The following is a 14,002-nucleotide window of genomic DNA, read 5'->3' on the forward strand; positions in this document are numbered from 1 at the left end:
TTCCCACTGATTACATCAAACAGCTCAAAAGGTCCAAAACCGCCAGTCTAAAAACGTATAGAAACAGGCTCATTTTGTCATTCGTCTTGAAATGTGTCCAAGATGGGTTACTGACTCAATGTACAACCTGTTCTGCCTTCATAACGACAACGTGGCATTGAAAAGTAAAAAATTATGATGAGAGCTTAGATGACTCACTGCTGCAACCTCAAGCACAAAATGCTGTTTACTTAAATAATGGGATTTTTTTTTTTTTTTTTTTAATCTACATATATACATTTTCTGTGATTTTTGTGCAGCTAAGTACCAAATTAACTTTTTGAGCCTATAACTTAGTACTGTAACCTAAGAGTCAACATGTTAGAAAAGACAAAGGTGAAGATAAATATGTTTGATTCTGTTACCGGATAAAAGTTTATGACAACTATGACAAAAAGAGCACTTCTGTCCTGAAAAGTAGTCCTTTGGGGATCATTTTTACTGGAGTTTGTGGAATTGTACATCACATTTTGTTGTGTGACACTCCTCATAACTAACCACGTATTACTCAAAGCCCCATGAATGTGATTGAATAATCAATGAATCACTCGAATAAAGTAGTTTGACAATAAGTTAGATGAGACATAATAAAAAGTATGTTTCCGAACAAAAACAAGCAGCAAATAAACAAATCTCCATATTTATGTGTCGCACATATAACTAAAAGAAACATGTTGAAAAAGGATTCTTCAAATACAGCCAGAAATAGACTTGTGCCATTTAAGTTAAGATTATGTTCATTTCTCATGCGCAGAATTAAACTGAACAGCTGGTGATGTCTTTAATAAAATCAGCAATGCAGTAAAACACTCACAGGCAAATGGAGAAAGCAGCAATTAAAAGCAGTAATTACAACATAAACTCGGTAAGTGCCGCTTATTGGCTCTAATGACTCTTGTGCAGTAACAAGATCAATGTCTAATAGACAACAGAAGCTCCAGCATTGGTAATGATCTGTACAGGGAGCAGCCAGCAGGGGGCAACCTGCTGAAACTCTGGATATGAACTGGCAGAGCAGAGCTGACCAAAATCTCTATTACACACAGAGTACACTGCCAGTCATCACACTATTTCAAACAGCAACAATGTCACCGTGCTCAGCCTTTCAAGGTGTTTCAGCCACATGAAGAAGAAAGGTAGGAAACTACACGAGCTCTTGAACTCAACTCTACTGCCGAGTACAGATGGGTGTGGTAGAAAATACCAGCTATTGTGGAGCCACATGCTCAGAGAGTCGGTCATTCCAGGCGATCAGAGCCACCTACAAAAGGCTGACAGCTGGTGTGAGAAGCCCCCACATGGACACGCATGATGCCAGTTTGGGTGAGTCCCAGAGGACCAATGCCAGCTGTGCCGCTAAAGACGGGACACGGTGTGTGGAGGGGGCACTGGGGCAGTTTCAGACAGGTGTCACTCTCTTCTATTCACTGATACTTTGACAAAAGACCTGGCACCAGCTGGGATCAGCAGGTATCCCCTGCAATGTGAGAGAGAGAGGGAGAGAGAGAGAGAGAGAGAGAGAGAGGATTGCACTCCACTGGCAAAGCAGGTCACAGCTTGAGTAGAAAGAGAGAGGAGGTGGAGCCAAGAGAAACAAAACGACACCTGCTTATCAAAAGACGGGACACAGAGGAACACCCAGGAAAAAAAAGAAAATGAAAACTTCTCGGGTGAATCGAGCTAAACAACACATGCAAAAAAGGATTTCTAAAGACTCTTTATTTCCACAAAAAAAAAAAGAAAAAAGAAAAACCAGTTTTCACTGTGTCTTCATCAGTTGGATTCTCACTTTTATTCGAAATACTGACTGAGATGTACACGCATATGCAAATTCCACAAAACCAGATTGCACATGAAAAGAGAAGGCCGCGGTGCACCGTCGCACATTTGCCACGGCTTTTTATGGAGGGATTAAGATGACCTCAGCACGCAGACATACATGATGTGATTCCATTAACATGATTCACTCCCTTCCAACACGTGGCTCCATCCAGAGGTCTGAGGAGGGTCGTGTGTCGAGCGTTAGACACGCCACACAAAGAGCTGTTAAGAACAGGCCCGAAAGGAATCACAACAATCAAAGGCGAAGCCGCTTCCTCACGGCGTCCAACAGGAGTGCTGCAAAGTGCAGCGAGTGGACGGTCGCTATGACCTCAGTGCTTCTGATCATGTTAACGCTGAGTGTCCGAGTGCCAATGCTGTGGTCAGTGCGCAGCAGCAATGTGTCAGCCGGCATCTGATCGCATTAAACATGGCCGACCAGCCGTTTGACTCACTGATTGGAAGCGAGCAGCGCTGACACACTGAGCTCTGCCTCCTCTGATGTCAGCGGAGCTTAGCGTGTTGTGCACGCAGAGGCCGTCCACTGCAGGGTACGCTCCCTTCCACACACACCCTCAACACGTCTGCTCCGTCTTTTAATGCAACTTGCATCTATCAGGAAATTAAAGTCGACTCAACCAGGAGGAAATCATGTCGTACACTTGCGTTTTACCTCTTATTGTGATCGACGTGCATGCAGCATTGGCATGCTTGAATGTTTATGTGCTGTGTGTATTTTCTGTCTGTAATTTTGATGCGTGTCTGAAATAAATTGATGAAATTACACTTTTTATAATCCATTCCCTTTCCTGAGGTGCGATATATCTAGATGAAATGCATTCTTTGCACTTCTATGTATTTGACTGATATTGTCTTGCAGTGAAAGATTCACGCCCACATTCAATAGGAAGAATAATGCCATTAAAGTAATAGAATTTAAAATATATATATATATATATATATATATATATATATATAAATTGGATAAGGGTACCAAATCCTATGTTAGTGGACTTACTGCCCTGTGGCAAAGAAATCCTTTTTTCTCAAAATTTCAATACACTGGTGTCCTCAGTTAATTTGTCCTTTTAGTTGCTCTCATATTATTATATAAGGAGCCATGGGAGGGTTTTAACATTACATTTCACTGCATAATAACCAGGATCAGTGTTATCCTCTCCGTCTTAGTGCAGGCATCATGAGAAGTCAAACAATCATGTACCAACAAGAAGGAGAGAAAAAAAAAATCTGAAAGCTATTTCACAAAATGGCACCGATGACTCGTAGCCTCGCTGGGAAAGAGATTAGGATTCATACTGCACAGCTAAGACTTCCTGGACAGTTCGAGTTTTTTTTTAGTTTTTTTTTTATCCCATCTTCACTGCAGAGCTGCAGACGACATAAAACCTCATCCTGATTTAGAACCTCGGCGCATGTCAAACATGAAGAGATTAAGATCTCCACCGCTGTCTGCTCTCGATTGACAAACCCTTGCCCTAACCGAGAACATCTGGAGATTACGGCCCATTGTGTTTTCATGCTGCCTGCGCTCCCGAGACGGACGGGGAAGAGACGCAGAGTGACACAGAGAAAGTAGGATGTTATGATTCTCACAACCCGGGGCTGGGAGACGGTAACGCGGTTTGACTAGCGACCTCCCGTCACGTGACGCGCTGGCTGGCAGCCGAGCAAGGCAGCGGTTACGTCAGCCTGGCCCCCGGTGGTGGTGATGGTAGTGGCGGTGGTGGTGGAGGGGTGGGCCGAGCAGCTGTTGCAGCGAGTATGCCAAAGGGCTGCCCGCAGCCAACGTAAGCCAGCGTCCATGTGCATTCATTCAAAACCAGAGATCTCGGATAAGGAAGCAGGAAAAGGTTTTCAGTTTGTCAGAAGGTATTTTTCCGATTTTCATTTTGTAGGAATACCTTTATAATTTGATTCTGACCCTCCAATGTCTTCTCGCTCTGTAATCAATATAAAAACAAATGACATACAAAGCAAAGCTTTTCTATGTATATAAAATGTGTTACACTCAGGGTTGCACTATATTAGTTAATCACTCAATATGAATAATGGTTTAAAGGATTCCGATCACGATGTGAAATAAACAAACACTTAGGAATATGATGTTGATGCCTTTGTGCTTTGAGATTTGCACTTCCAAATGGGTTATTTTACTACGCGCTTCCAATTGTAACCCCACGCACCTGTGCCGCATCTAATTTATTTGATATTTTCAAATCAAGAGCACATCTGAAGGCTCTCACCAGCAGACTTTCAGGAGCACAGCAGTCTGCCGACTTGGTTGTTTTTGGTCAGTTTTCCTTGATTTTTGCCACCAGGTATGAAATAATGCAGTAAAATACGATGAGCAGCCAATCTAGGGCAGTAGGGCTTTCATCTGATTGGCCAAAAATGTGGACGTGCAGATCACAGTGCATAAAAACATCATGATCCTCAACAACACAAAAAGCACAAATAAACTTGATGACTTTACAATATATTGTGCCACCCTAATTCCTATAAAAGTCATATTTTGATACTGCCGACTTAAGATTTTCCTTTCTCAATTATCTTGAATCATACACTGACTAAATATGCTTCTTTTAGGTTTTCCTGCCATTTTAGTTTAATAAGCGAGTTGCAGGGAGAGTATATTTCTTTATTTGATCTGTAAGTGTGACATAGTAAACAAGGTATTATTTCTGATAAATGCACAGCAGCAATAATGTAAAAAGCTGGCTCTAATGGTGGATATTTATGTGAACAGTCATGCCCTGCACTGTAAAGGGGCTTTCTGTAATGAAATGAGTGTGTAACTGGCTCCTTGCCATAGATTGTAATTCTCTGTGCAATGGACTAACCCCCCCTGACTTTTACAGGAAACCTGATTTTCCCCTTCATATCCCCTTAATTAAATGGGACAAAATCTGCAAACATGCCCAACTACTGAATGTATAAACAATGAAGATGTTACAGTAAATAGCATCTCTCTTCTTCCGGTAAAACAGACACAGAACACGTGCGCAAAATGACAGTGGAGAAAAATTGTGATCCTCGAGTTAAATAACAAAATAGTTCCTCCAGGGCTCTTCAAGAAAGCACTTCTTGGCACGACAGAGACAAGAAGGAGTGCTGGAGGACGGGTGAAGAGCAGGAGGTAAGCGGAGGGAGGATGATGAGGACGGTGACAGACGGAGGGGATAAATGAGTGTGCTGTCAGACTGCAAACATCGCGCCCAGAGGAGGGAAGGGAAACTCTGCTCCACTTGATAACGAGCGGACCAGATATAAAAATATACCCCTGTGGCTGCCATCACAAACGTCTCCCTGTCAGCTTTCTGAAAAGCTGCACACCGACCCGAAAGACTGCCGCGTCACGACTTTTTTTTTTGTCACTTCTTCTACTCCATCAGTTTGTAAATCCCTTCCAATTGTAATTTCTTTCACCTTTTTCATGCTTGTGCTTTTTGATGGTGTCCGATTGTGTGCAGGATCCTGTGCAATGTGTTTAAGCCCGGAAATATCTAGTATTAGATGAGTGACCTATATAAGAAGATGAGGACTGGGTGAGAGGGAGCGTGATCGGAGTCTGGGCAAATACCAAAGGCAATATCCCTACTTATTACTATACAGAAGATATGGCAATTAACGAAAAGGAGGTCAGCGATGAGAATCGTCCAATGAAGACCACATGCATCTGTTCAGGCTTCCTATCAACTCTGCATTTAATGACTATGCTGATGAATATTTATGAAGAGCTTTTATAAACACAATAAAAGACAAAAGACAATTCTATAAGGTTATGTTGACTAATCATATTTATAACTGAGGAATCAATAGTTTGGGCTTACCCATATCATGTCAGAGTGGAGTAAAAAAAATATAATGTGTGAAGACAAAATCTGGTTTAAATGTGATATAATTTAGATATTCAATGTGGAGCTGCTTTTCCATATTTTATGTCACATATGTGAACGCTTCGGTGGTTGAAGTTCATAATAAGCGCAGCTGAACTATTAAATTATGACATCAATTCTTTAGGAACACATCACAGGGTTCACCAACTTTATACTAAAAATAAGACCATGTCTGCATGAGGCCTGGTTAGTCATGGATCTATTTATTATTGCTCATCTACACAAAAAAAAAAACAAGCAGAAAAACATTGGCTTTTGGGCATAAAACATGAGCATGACAAAGGGGCTTTTTACTAGTCAAATAACCGGCTACAAAGTCAATGCTTCAGAGAAAAAAACCCATCCAACTGAGCTAAATGTACCATGTACATTTACATGTATGTTTTTATGTATGAATGTTATCTTGGGAATAGGCAGAATCACATATTCCTGTTGACACAGGTCATTAAATATAGTTTAACTAAACATATATTGCAGATATCATTAACCATCACCTACAAATATATCAGCCTATCCTCTCAAATATAAACAAACGTTTTTTTTTTATCATGGACACCCAGATATATGACAACATTGAAATGATCAAAGTGATTTTTAATCCGTTCCTGATGATCGATTCATACATTTTAGCTTAAGATTGTAGAATTACTTTCAGCTACATTTCCGGAGCAAGAGTCTCCAACCTGCGTCTCTGGCGCTACATGTGGCTCTTTATTAATACCATCAGTCACGATATTGAAGAAAAGACACTTAAATACTGTGACTGATGGACTTGATCTCCATCAACTTGAGGAGCCTTTCCACCGGGTTAGGCAGCACTGCCTTGCAGCTCACTTTGGATTTAAACAGCGTGCTCATCACTGGACTTTTATCTAATGTAAGTGAAAGTAAAATAAAAGTGCATCCGCTTATTTTGTTCATATTCGGGCCTGGAAATATCTCCCCCCCCCCCCCCTCAAAAGAATCTGAATCTCCTCTTAGTTTCAATGATATAAAAATATTTTTACCCCATGTCGATGTTCCTTATTTGCATGCCAGATTGAATTTTTCAAATGAAGCCTTTGGACAGAAATGTCCAAAATGGCTAAAACAGTCACAATAGCTAAAAAATCTTAAATCAACAGAAAGGGTAACAAGAGAAAGAAATTAATAGAATAATGAAATGGTTAAAACTAAAATATATTTTTAAAAGAGGACCAGGACTCAAAAGGGTACAAAAGCTAAAACAGCTAAATATTTTATGTCTAAAGTTATAAATTGTAATTATGAAACACCATAAATGTAACTTTAGATACAGATTTCCTATATCTGTCAGAGGCATGCACTGTACTCAGAACTTTATGAGCCGTGTTATCCTCATTTTGAAGGTTACAGCTACAGACAAATTTTATTTGTTTCAAGGTTGAACAAAAAAAAAAAAAAAGGCCTAATCTAGTGAGAAAAGTCGAAGAGCCTTGTTGAAGGGCGCGATGTGCCGACCTTGTGTAACCTCAATATTCAAATGCTGGGGTCAGGACAGGTCAGATCCCGCAGTTAGCGGTCAGCGCTCTCCTACTGAGGTGCTTCAAACATCATCAAAGTGACCGACCCACAGAGGACATCATCAGTACAAAATAGAGCAGACAGGTGTAATGAATAAACATCAGTCTGGCTCTCTTCCTGCGCCAGGATGACAGAGGAGTGGATCCAGTCCAAACTGATTTCTCTCGTGTCCATGATAAGGAGCAGTGAGACTGTCGTCCTCCACCAGCTCTGGAAAGCTTCACCGCAAACACACACACACACACACGCTTACTCTGCACAAACACAGCATCACTCCACTGGGTCGCTCAGCACCAGGGGAGGACCAATAAACCGTGACACTGTTACTATGACAACGTCCCACCTCTTCCTCTCCTCAGCAGAGGAAGCTCTGGGAGGTGGGAGGATGAGGAGGAGGGGGCATATACCCATTTACACACACACACATACACATACAGAAGAGAAGCGTGTCATGGCAATATCTCCTTGATGCTGATGCAAGTTGAAGGGTACACTGAAAACCTCCTATCTTCCTCCCTCCTCCTCCTCCTCCTCATGAGATGGCGCTCTGGTCCCGGAGTGTGATGAGACGTGAGGCAGGACACACCCACTGAGTCACATGACGCCATCAACCATGACCACAACCGGGGCCGGGTCATCCGCACAGCATCCGTGTTTGTGATTTATTCATAACGCGGCATCAATTATTCAGTCTCATGACCAGGTAGCAGCGCCCCCAAACTACCCGAAAAGAGTTCAAGACGCCGTTCAAAATCTCTGCAAAACACGAGACCAGCTGAAATTCATCAGTGAGGCTGAACGGACATTGAATGAAAACCACTGCAGGAGAATTGAAACCCGACACATAGCAGCAGCATTTAAGAAGTCCAGCCTTCCCCATTCCAAACGCTAAGAAGATTAGTCCTGGGGGAAAATGTGACAATGTACAAAAATAGTGTGCAGCTTTATCTACAGGCCCGGGGTGGGTTGCCAGCTCTGGCTGCAGAAAATCAAATCAGCGAGCGGCCAGCGTGTTCGCGCTGCTCGCCGCACTCACTGTGAGGGCGACACTGTCAGAGATACTGTCAGCTCCGCCATCCTGCCGATGTAGACAGGGTGCAACAGGGGCTTCCCTCCTGGAAAATAACAGATGCTTCATAGAAAGCCGTCATGTGCTCCTGCTGCAGTGGAGAAAAAAAAAAAAATACTATGTCCCTGATATGAATGGGTTGCATAAATTATAGACACTGAAATAATTTCAGTAATGAATCCATTTTATGAGCATTAGAGCGATATGATAAGAACACTGATCTGTCATGTCAGCTGCCTGGTGACAATCTATTTTAAAGGATTGTGCTGAATGGACTTTTTTGCTGAATGAGCATTTCTCAACTCCAGCAGTCTCAAAGAGCTTTACACCTCAAATCACATTCACCTATTCACACACATCCGAGGTCAGAACCGCCATGTAAGGCGTTTGATCTCCTGGAGCAATTTGAGACACGGTAACTTGTCCAAGGACACTTGGCCACCAACCTCGGGATTGGAAGACCACCAAAGGTGATGCTTTAACATGAATAAGCTAGAAAAAAAAAAAAGAGTGCCACTTCTCTTTGCTTGTTAAATTAGCTGCTTTGCACAAAACATTGAGTGAAATAGAAAAAGTAATTAATGCAACTCTCAAGACCAAAAGTTAAAGTCATCTTATTTTCTATTTTTCAGGCCAAAATATAAACACGAATGTAAATACAACTTGTCTGGAAAAATATTTTATATCAAAATGCACTTTTTATAACAAAAAATTTCAAAATAACCTTTCCATCAATAAATGTTCAGATATTAAAAAAATAATAATGAAGACTCGGTTGATGGAGCTCGTGGTCAACCACAGTTTATCTTTTCGAAAATGGCCAGGGTAAAAATGTGACGCCCACAACAGTTTGAGCTGCACTGACTACCTGATGCAGGTAAAGCAGATGCTATTTAAACATCATTTGAAAAGTTGCCAACTTAATAACTTCAATGATTTTTATCTACATACATACATAATACAACCTTCCGCTCATGTGCAGAGAACAGTACGACGCAAACGGTCAACCACCAACTAACTACCTTGTCCTTCACTGAGAGGTTGCAGGTCAGTTAAAGAGCTAAAGAGCCTTTTCCACTGCCGGTCCTCACCTCTGGAATGCCCTCCCCTTCCCTGTTAGACAAGCCTCCTCACTGTCCGTTTTTAAAGCTCGTCTTAAAACACATTTTTATTCTTTGGCTTTTACCCCGGCGTGAGACTCTGGTCTGGTTTTAGTGCCTTCGTTTCTTGTTGTTTTAACCTCTTGTGTTTTTTTTATTGTTTTAACATCTTATTGTTTTTATTGTTTTAAATGTTTTTATTTTGCGACTTATATTTTTATTTATTTACAATGTACAGCACTTTGTTTCAGCTGCGGCTGCTGAAAAGCGCTCTATAAATAAAGTTGATTGATTGATTGATTGAGTTATTAGAGCAGTGTGGCTTCCAACTGAAAGGTTGTGGGTTTGACTCTCCCAGCTCACCCTGTCCCTCAAGTCACATTGTCCTCAAATTGGACCAAACCTCAAGTTCATAATGGTCGCTCCCACTACGAGTGTGTCTGTGTGAATGTGATGGATCATGTGCAGTGGCTGCTCAGCATCATGGGATTGCTCAAGCGGTAAAGTTCAAGTCCAAATATAGGCCCAATCAGTATCTGGTGGATGTAAGAAATGAGTCTCTGCTGATGCTGGTGAAGTAAAGGTACAATCTGTTAGAGAAGCGCTGCTAAAATCAGGTAGAGTCAGTGGCCAAAGCAGCCTTCCCCAATATGTCATTGTTAATGTTATTTATCCTGTGTACACTGAGGCATTTAGAAAACATGTCATCTGAAGACAGAGTTAAAAAAAAAAACCCATTATATTATAACTCTCTGCTACAGCATCAATTACTACTACATGAACATTACCATTGACTTTGAGGTACTTTTAGGTCAACTAGAAGCTACTTTCTTTACTGCGGATCTGACAAAACCGAATGTTTGGACGTCTGCAATCAGCTCATGGTCATTTGTTAATTCTGTGTCGTTGCTGTTGTTGTTTGTTGTTAAAACTTTTATCTGGGGCATTGGTTGTGTGTGAAGAACTGAGGACTGGGTCAGGGTTCAGTTCAGTTCCATTTAGTACATTCAGAATCCCTCTGACCCTGTACACACATATAGTTTTGAAAGTTTGATGAATAAGAGAAATGCAAAAGAGATTATTCAAAACAATAACAATATAAAATAAAAGCACACAAAACATTAATTCCTGTAAATAACATGTGTCTACAATGTTAAAGGCAAGCATTTAGAGCAGTAGGGCATATTCTGATACGCGGACATGTAGAGCATGAATGCACAGTTTATGACGTATTTTTGCAATATTTGTATATTGTGTATGTGGATACATTTGCGGTATATTGTGCAGTCCTCATCACAACAGACACTGAAGCTCCCAAAAGAAAGAACTCAAAAGGTTTGCCCTGGTCTGGTCTGCTTTGCATTCACAACAACAGTTTTAACATTGTACGGTTGTGCTGGACATTCTGCCATATCACTTCCACAGTAATGCCGCTGCACTAGGACGTATTAACCTGCAAAAAAACTCGGATTAGAAAATGTACGGATGTGTCAAAACTCCAGCAGGAATTCCTCCACTGTGCAGATCAAATATAATCTACTGCGAGGACACGGTGCCTCTGAAGCATCCTGTGTTTGGTCTCTGTGGAGCTCTTTAGACTGTGCCGCATTCAGACTTCAATTGTATTGCAGCCACTGAGTATTTCTGAGCAAACTGAGCCCTGCTTTTCAAACTGCTCTTGTTTGTTGAACACCATGTTTCACATTGCAGTGTTCACACTTTCACAAACGGACTGCACTGAAGCCGCAGTCACACGAGGGTTCATTTTAATCAGAGAACGTGAAATTATATGGCAAGTCAAGAAAAAAGACTTCATCCTAGAGCCAAATACTGCAAGGTTGGATCTAAATACATGCATGAAATTGGTTACAATAAGAGCTGTACAATATTAGTTTAGAATCCTGTATTCATCACCAGGATTACTTTTCACATTTTAACCAGACACAACCTTATGCATGGAAACAAATCATTCATTGCTCTTCAGTCACTCAATAACAATAAATGTGCAGAACATCATGCAGTCCTAGTCACAGTACAATCTTGTACCTGTGTGTATCTAAATGTTTTCTTCAAAACTGACAATGATGAATTGGGGGGGAGGTAATGCAAATTATTGCGATGGACGTCATTTTCTTTTCGATTAATGAATTGGATAAAAGGCATTTATTATCCTTGATAATGTATAAACACCCATTCGGAAGGACTTAAGAATAGAAATGGTGGAAGGTGTGAGACTTTTGGTCATTTTGCAAATGGTTCTATTGAAATGGTAGCCAGAATATATCAACATTTGGAGAACATGATAACTATGTCAATCTTAAAAGTGTCATAAAAGAGAAGATATTTCACTACAACCTGCTGTATGGTTGCTCACAACGCTGATATATTTTAACATATGCCGATACCTTTAGTCTATCTTAAGCACAAAAGTTTCCTGACCCTGATAAAAAGGCTGATACAAACAGTCCCGGAACATGCAAACAGATTAATGTCCGTGATAGCTGGGAGTTTTACCTGAGTGAACAATACAAGTGAAACTGGAAATCTCAGGTGAACATGGGTGGAAAGAGCAGAGAACAGAGATCGACTGATAGTGAGTGAAATTAAAAGCCTCCCCACATCTCTTCAGCAGAATGGCCCCCTAAAGCAGCAGCCAGACCGAACCCAAGCACAGCAAGCCAACACAGCAGAACAGCAAAGAGGCACGTCAGGAGGGGGAAAGGTTTTCTGCAGCACTGTGTACACACCTTGGCATTAATATATGGGTCAAAGGGCCCACAGCGTTTGAACTCTTTATGGTCTACAGAGCTCTGGGAGGGAGGAAGAGAAGATAGGTCGATGGATTTGGTTCAGACAAGCAATGAACGAATGAGTGACGATCACAAATGAGTCAAACTGAATAAAAAGAAGAAAGAAACAAAAATATATCAGCTTTGAGTTAATGAACAATCAGATGTCATGAACAGGCAGGAAGAAATGACACAAAATGAGACACTGTGCCGTGTAATTGACCTTACAAGTTACATCTCAAAGTGGTCTGTGTCACTTTTATGAGTTTACAAAGCTCATAATGGGTCATTTCTCCTCACTCCAAACAGGACAGGCCAGAGATGGATTCTGTCTGGAGGACGGTCTGTGCGGTAAGCAACCAAATAACATGTCAAACATAGGAGTTATAATGGTTAGGGGAAACAGGCACTTTTCACACGAGCATGGCGTCAAAGCACTTCCAAGAGTCACATTATCAAAGGAGAAGTCAGACTCATGATGCACTGAGGTTAACGCACGCTCACATTCTTTTGAAGTCATCTTGTAATAGCGATCATGCCATGCTGAACTAGAAATTGTCGAAAAGATCCTCTTGACATAAATTTTTTTTTGTAAAAGTAACCTTTTTTTTTTCATCTTCCGATGACGGCTGAATAAACTGTTACGACACCATTAGATGAGGCCAACGAATGTTAGAAATCTGAGTCACTGGTATAAAAAGATGACTAAGACAATACCACAAAGATTTAAAAAAAAAAAGTTGACAAAGTCTGCAGAAAATTGCGGAACAACTCAATTTAGAACTAATGTGAACTTACAAGTAACTTCCCTGAAGACAGTGACAGCTAACAAACCAGAACTGCAAGTGTAACCAGAAAGAAACAACACACGCATGCTGACTGGGACGAATCGAATGCAGTTCCAGACCTGCTCATTGAGTTTCGGGTGGGAAGGTCCCTGGTGAATGAGAAGTTTTACAATATGCTCGTCCCCCTTCCACGCAGCCAGGTGGAGGGGGTAGCAGCCCTTGTTGTCTGCGATGTTGGTCAAGGCCTCATTTCGTAGCAGCGCCTCCACCACGTCGCTAAAGATGAAAGAATGAAAGAACAGGACAATAAATACACATAAACACACACACACACACGGCCTCAGCAAACAGCCAATCAATAGATGTGTGTTCCCCAAGGGCCAATTGTCTGAGAGGGAAGACCTCATTTAATGTAGGGCATAAAGACCAGAGCTGAAATAGGCTTTTCCCTCAATTCCCAAAGTTATTTATCATGGATCTACCTGTGTCCATTAAGGGCGGCGTGATGGAGAGGGGTGTATCCAGTGCTGTCCACACAGTTCACATTAGGTCCTCTCCAGATACTGTCGAGGATAGAAAGGATTGTTAGAGCTTCCAACAAACAAACAAACAAAGAGGACTAGTAAGTAGAAAAAACAGGTATTTATATATGAAAGAATCAAAATAGGAATTCAATTTGCTTAATTATGTGAGGGGAGTTCAGACAGGCATATTGACCGATATTTGATTTATCTATATAGAAGATTGTTTTTGTAAGAAGCCATATCCGATGTTACTGAACTCAATTCAAACACACACATCAACAAATAACTTGGGGACGTCCATTACTTAACACATGTCTCTGGATCATTAGAGGAAGCCAAAGTACTTCTCTCAAACTTTTGGACTATATGTATAAAACATGAACAACCCCAAAAAAATACTGAAAAGCTGTTCC

The 14,002-nt window shown here is 41.1% G+C and overlaps 1 protein-coding gene across 8 annotated transcripts in view; it reads right to left on the bottom strand.

Moving 5' to 3' along the window:
* The window catches only part of LOC308130306 (ankyrin repeat and SAM domain-containing protein 1A), a 77,106-nt gene that overhangs the window by 50,038 nt on the left and 13,066 nt on the right, over positions 1-14,002 (bottom strand). For 7 of the 8 annotated variants that reach the window (XM_080496587.1, XM_080496586.1, XM_080496582.1 and 4 more), the window contains exons 2-4: positions 13,548-13,628; positions 13,185-13,341; positions 12,236-12,298 (exon numbers count right to left, since the gene is read on the bottom strand). In XM_080496587.1, coding sequence (XP_080352713.1) covers positions 12,236-12,298; positions 13,185-13,341; positions 13,548-13,628 — 301 coding nt within the window. The remainder of the gene's footprint in view (positions 1-12,235; positions 12,299-13,184; positions 13,342-13,547; positions 13,629-14,002) is intronic. The other variant, XM_080496583.1, reaches the window with a different exon arrangement.

Source organism: Blennius ocellaris (assembly GCF_963422515.1).
Source record: "Blennius ocellaris genome assembly, chromosome: 5".
Classification (NCBI taxonomy): Eukaryota; Metazoa; Chordata; class Actinopteri; order Blenniiformes; family Blenniidae; genus Blennius; species Blennius ocellaris.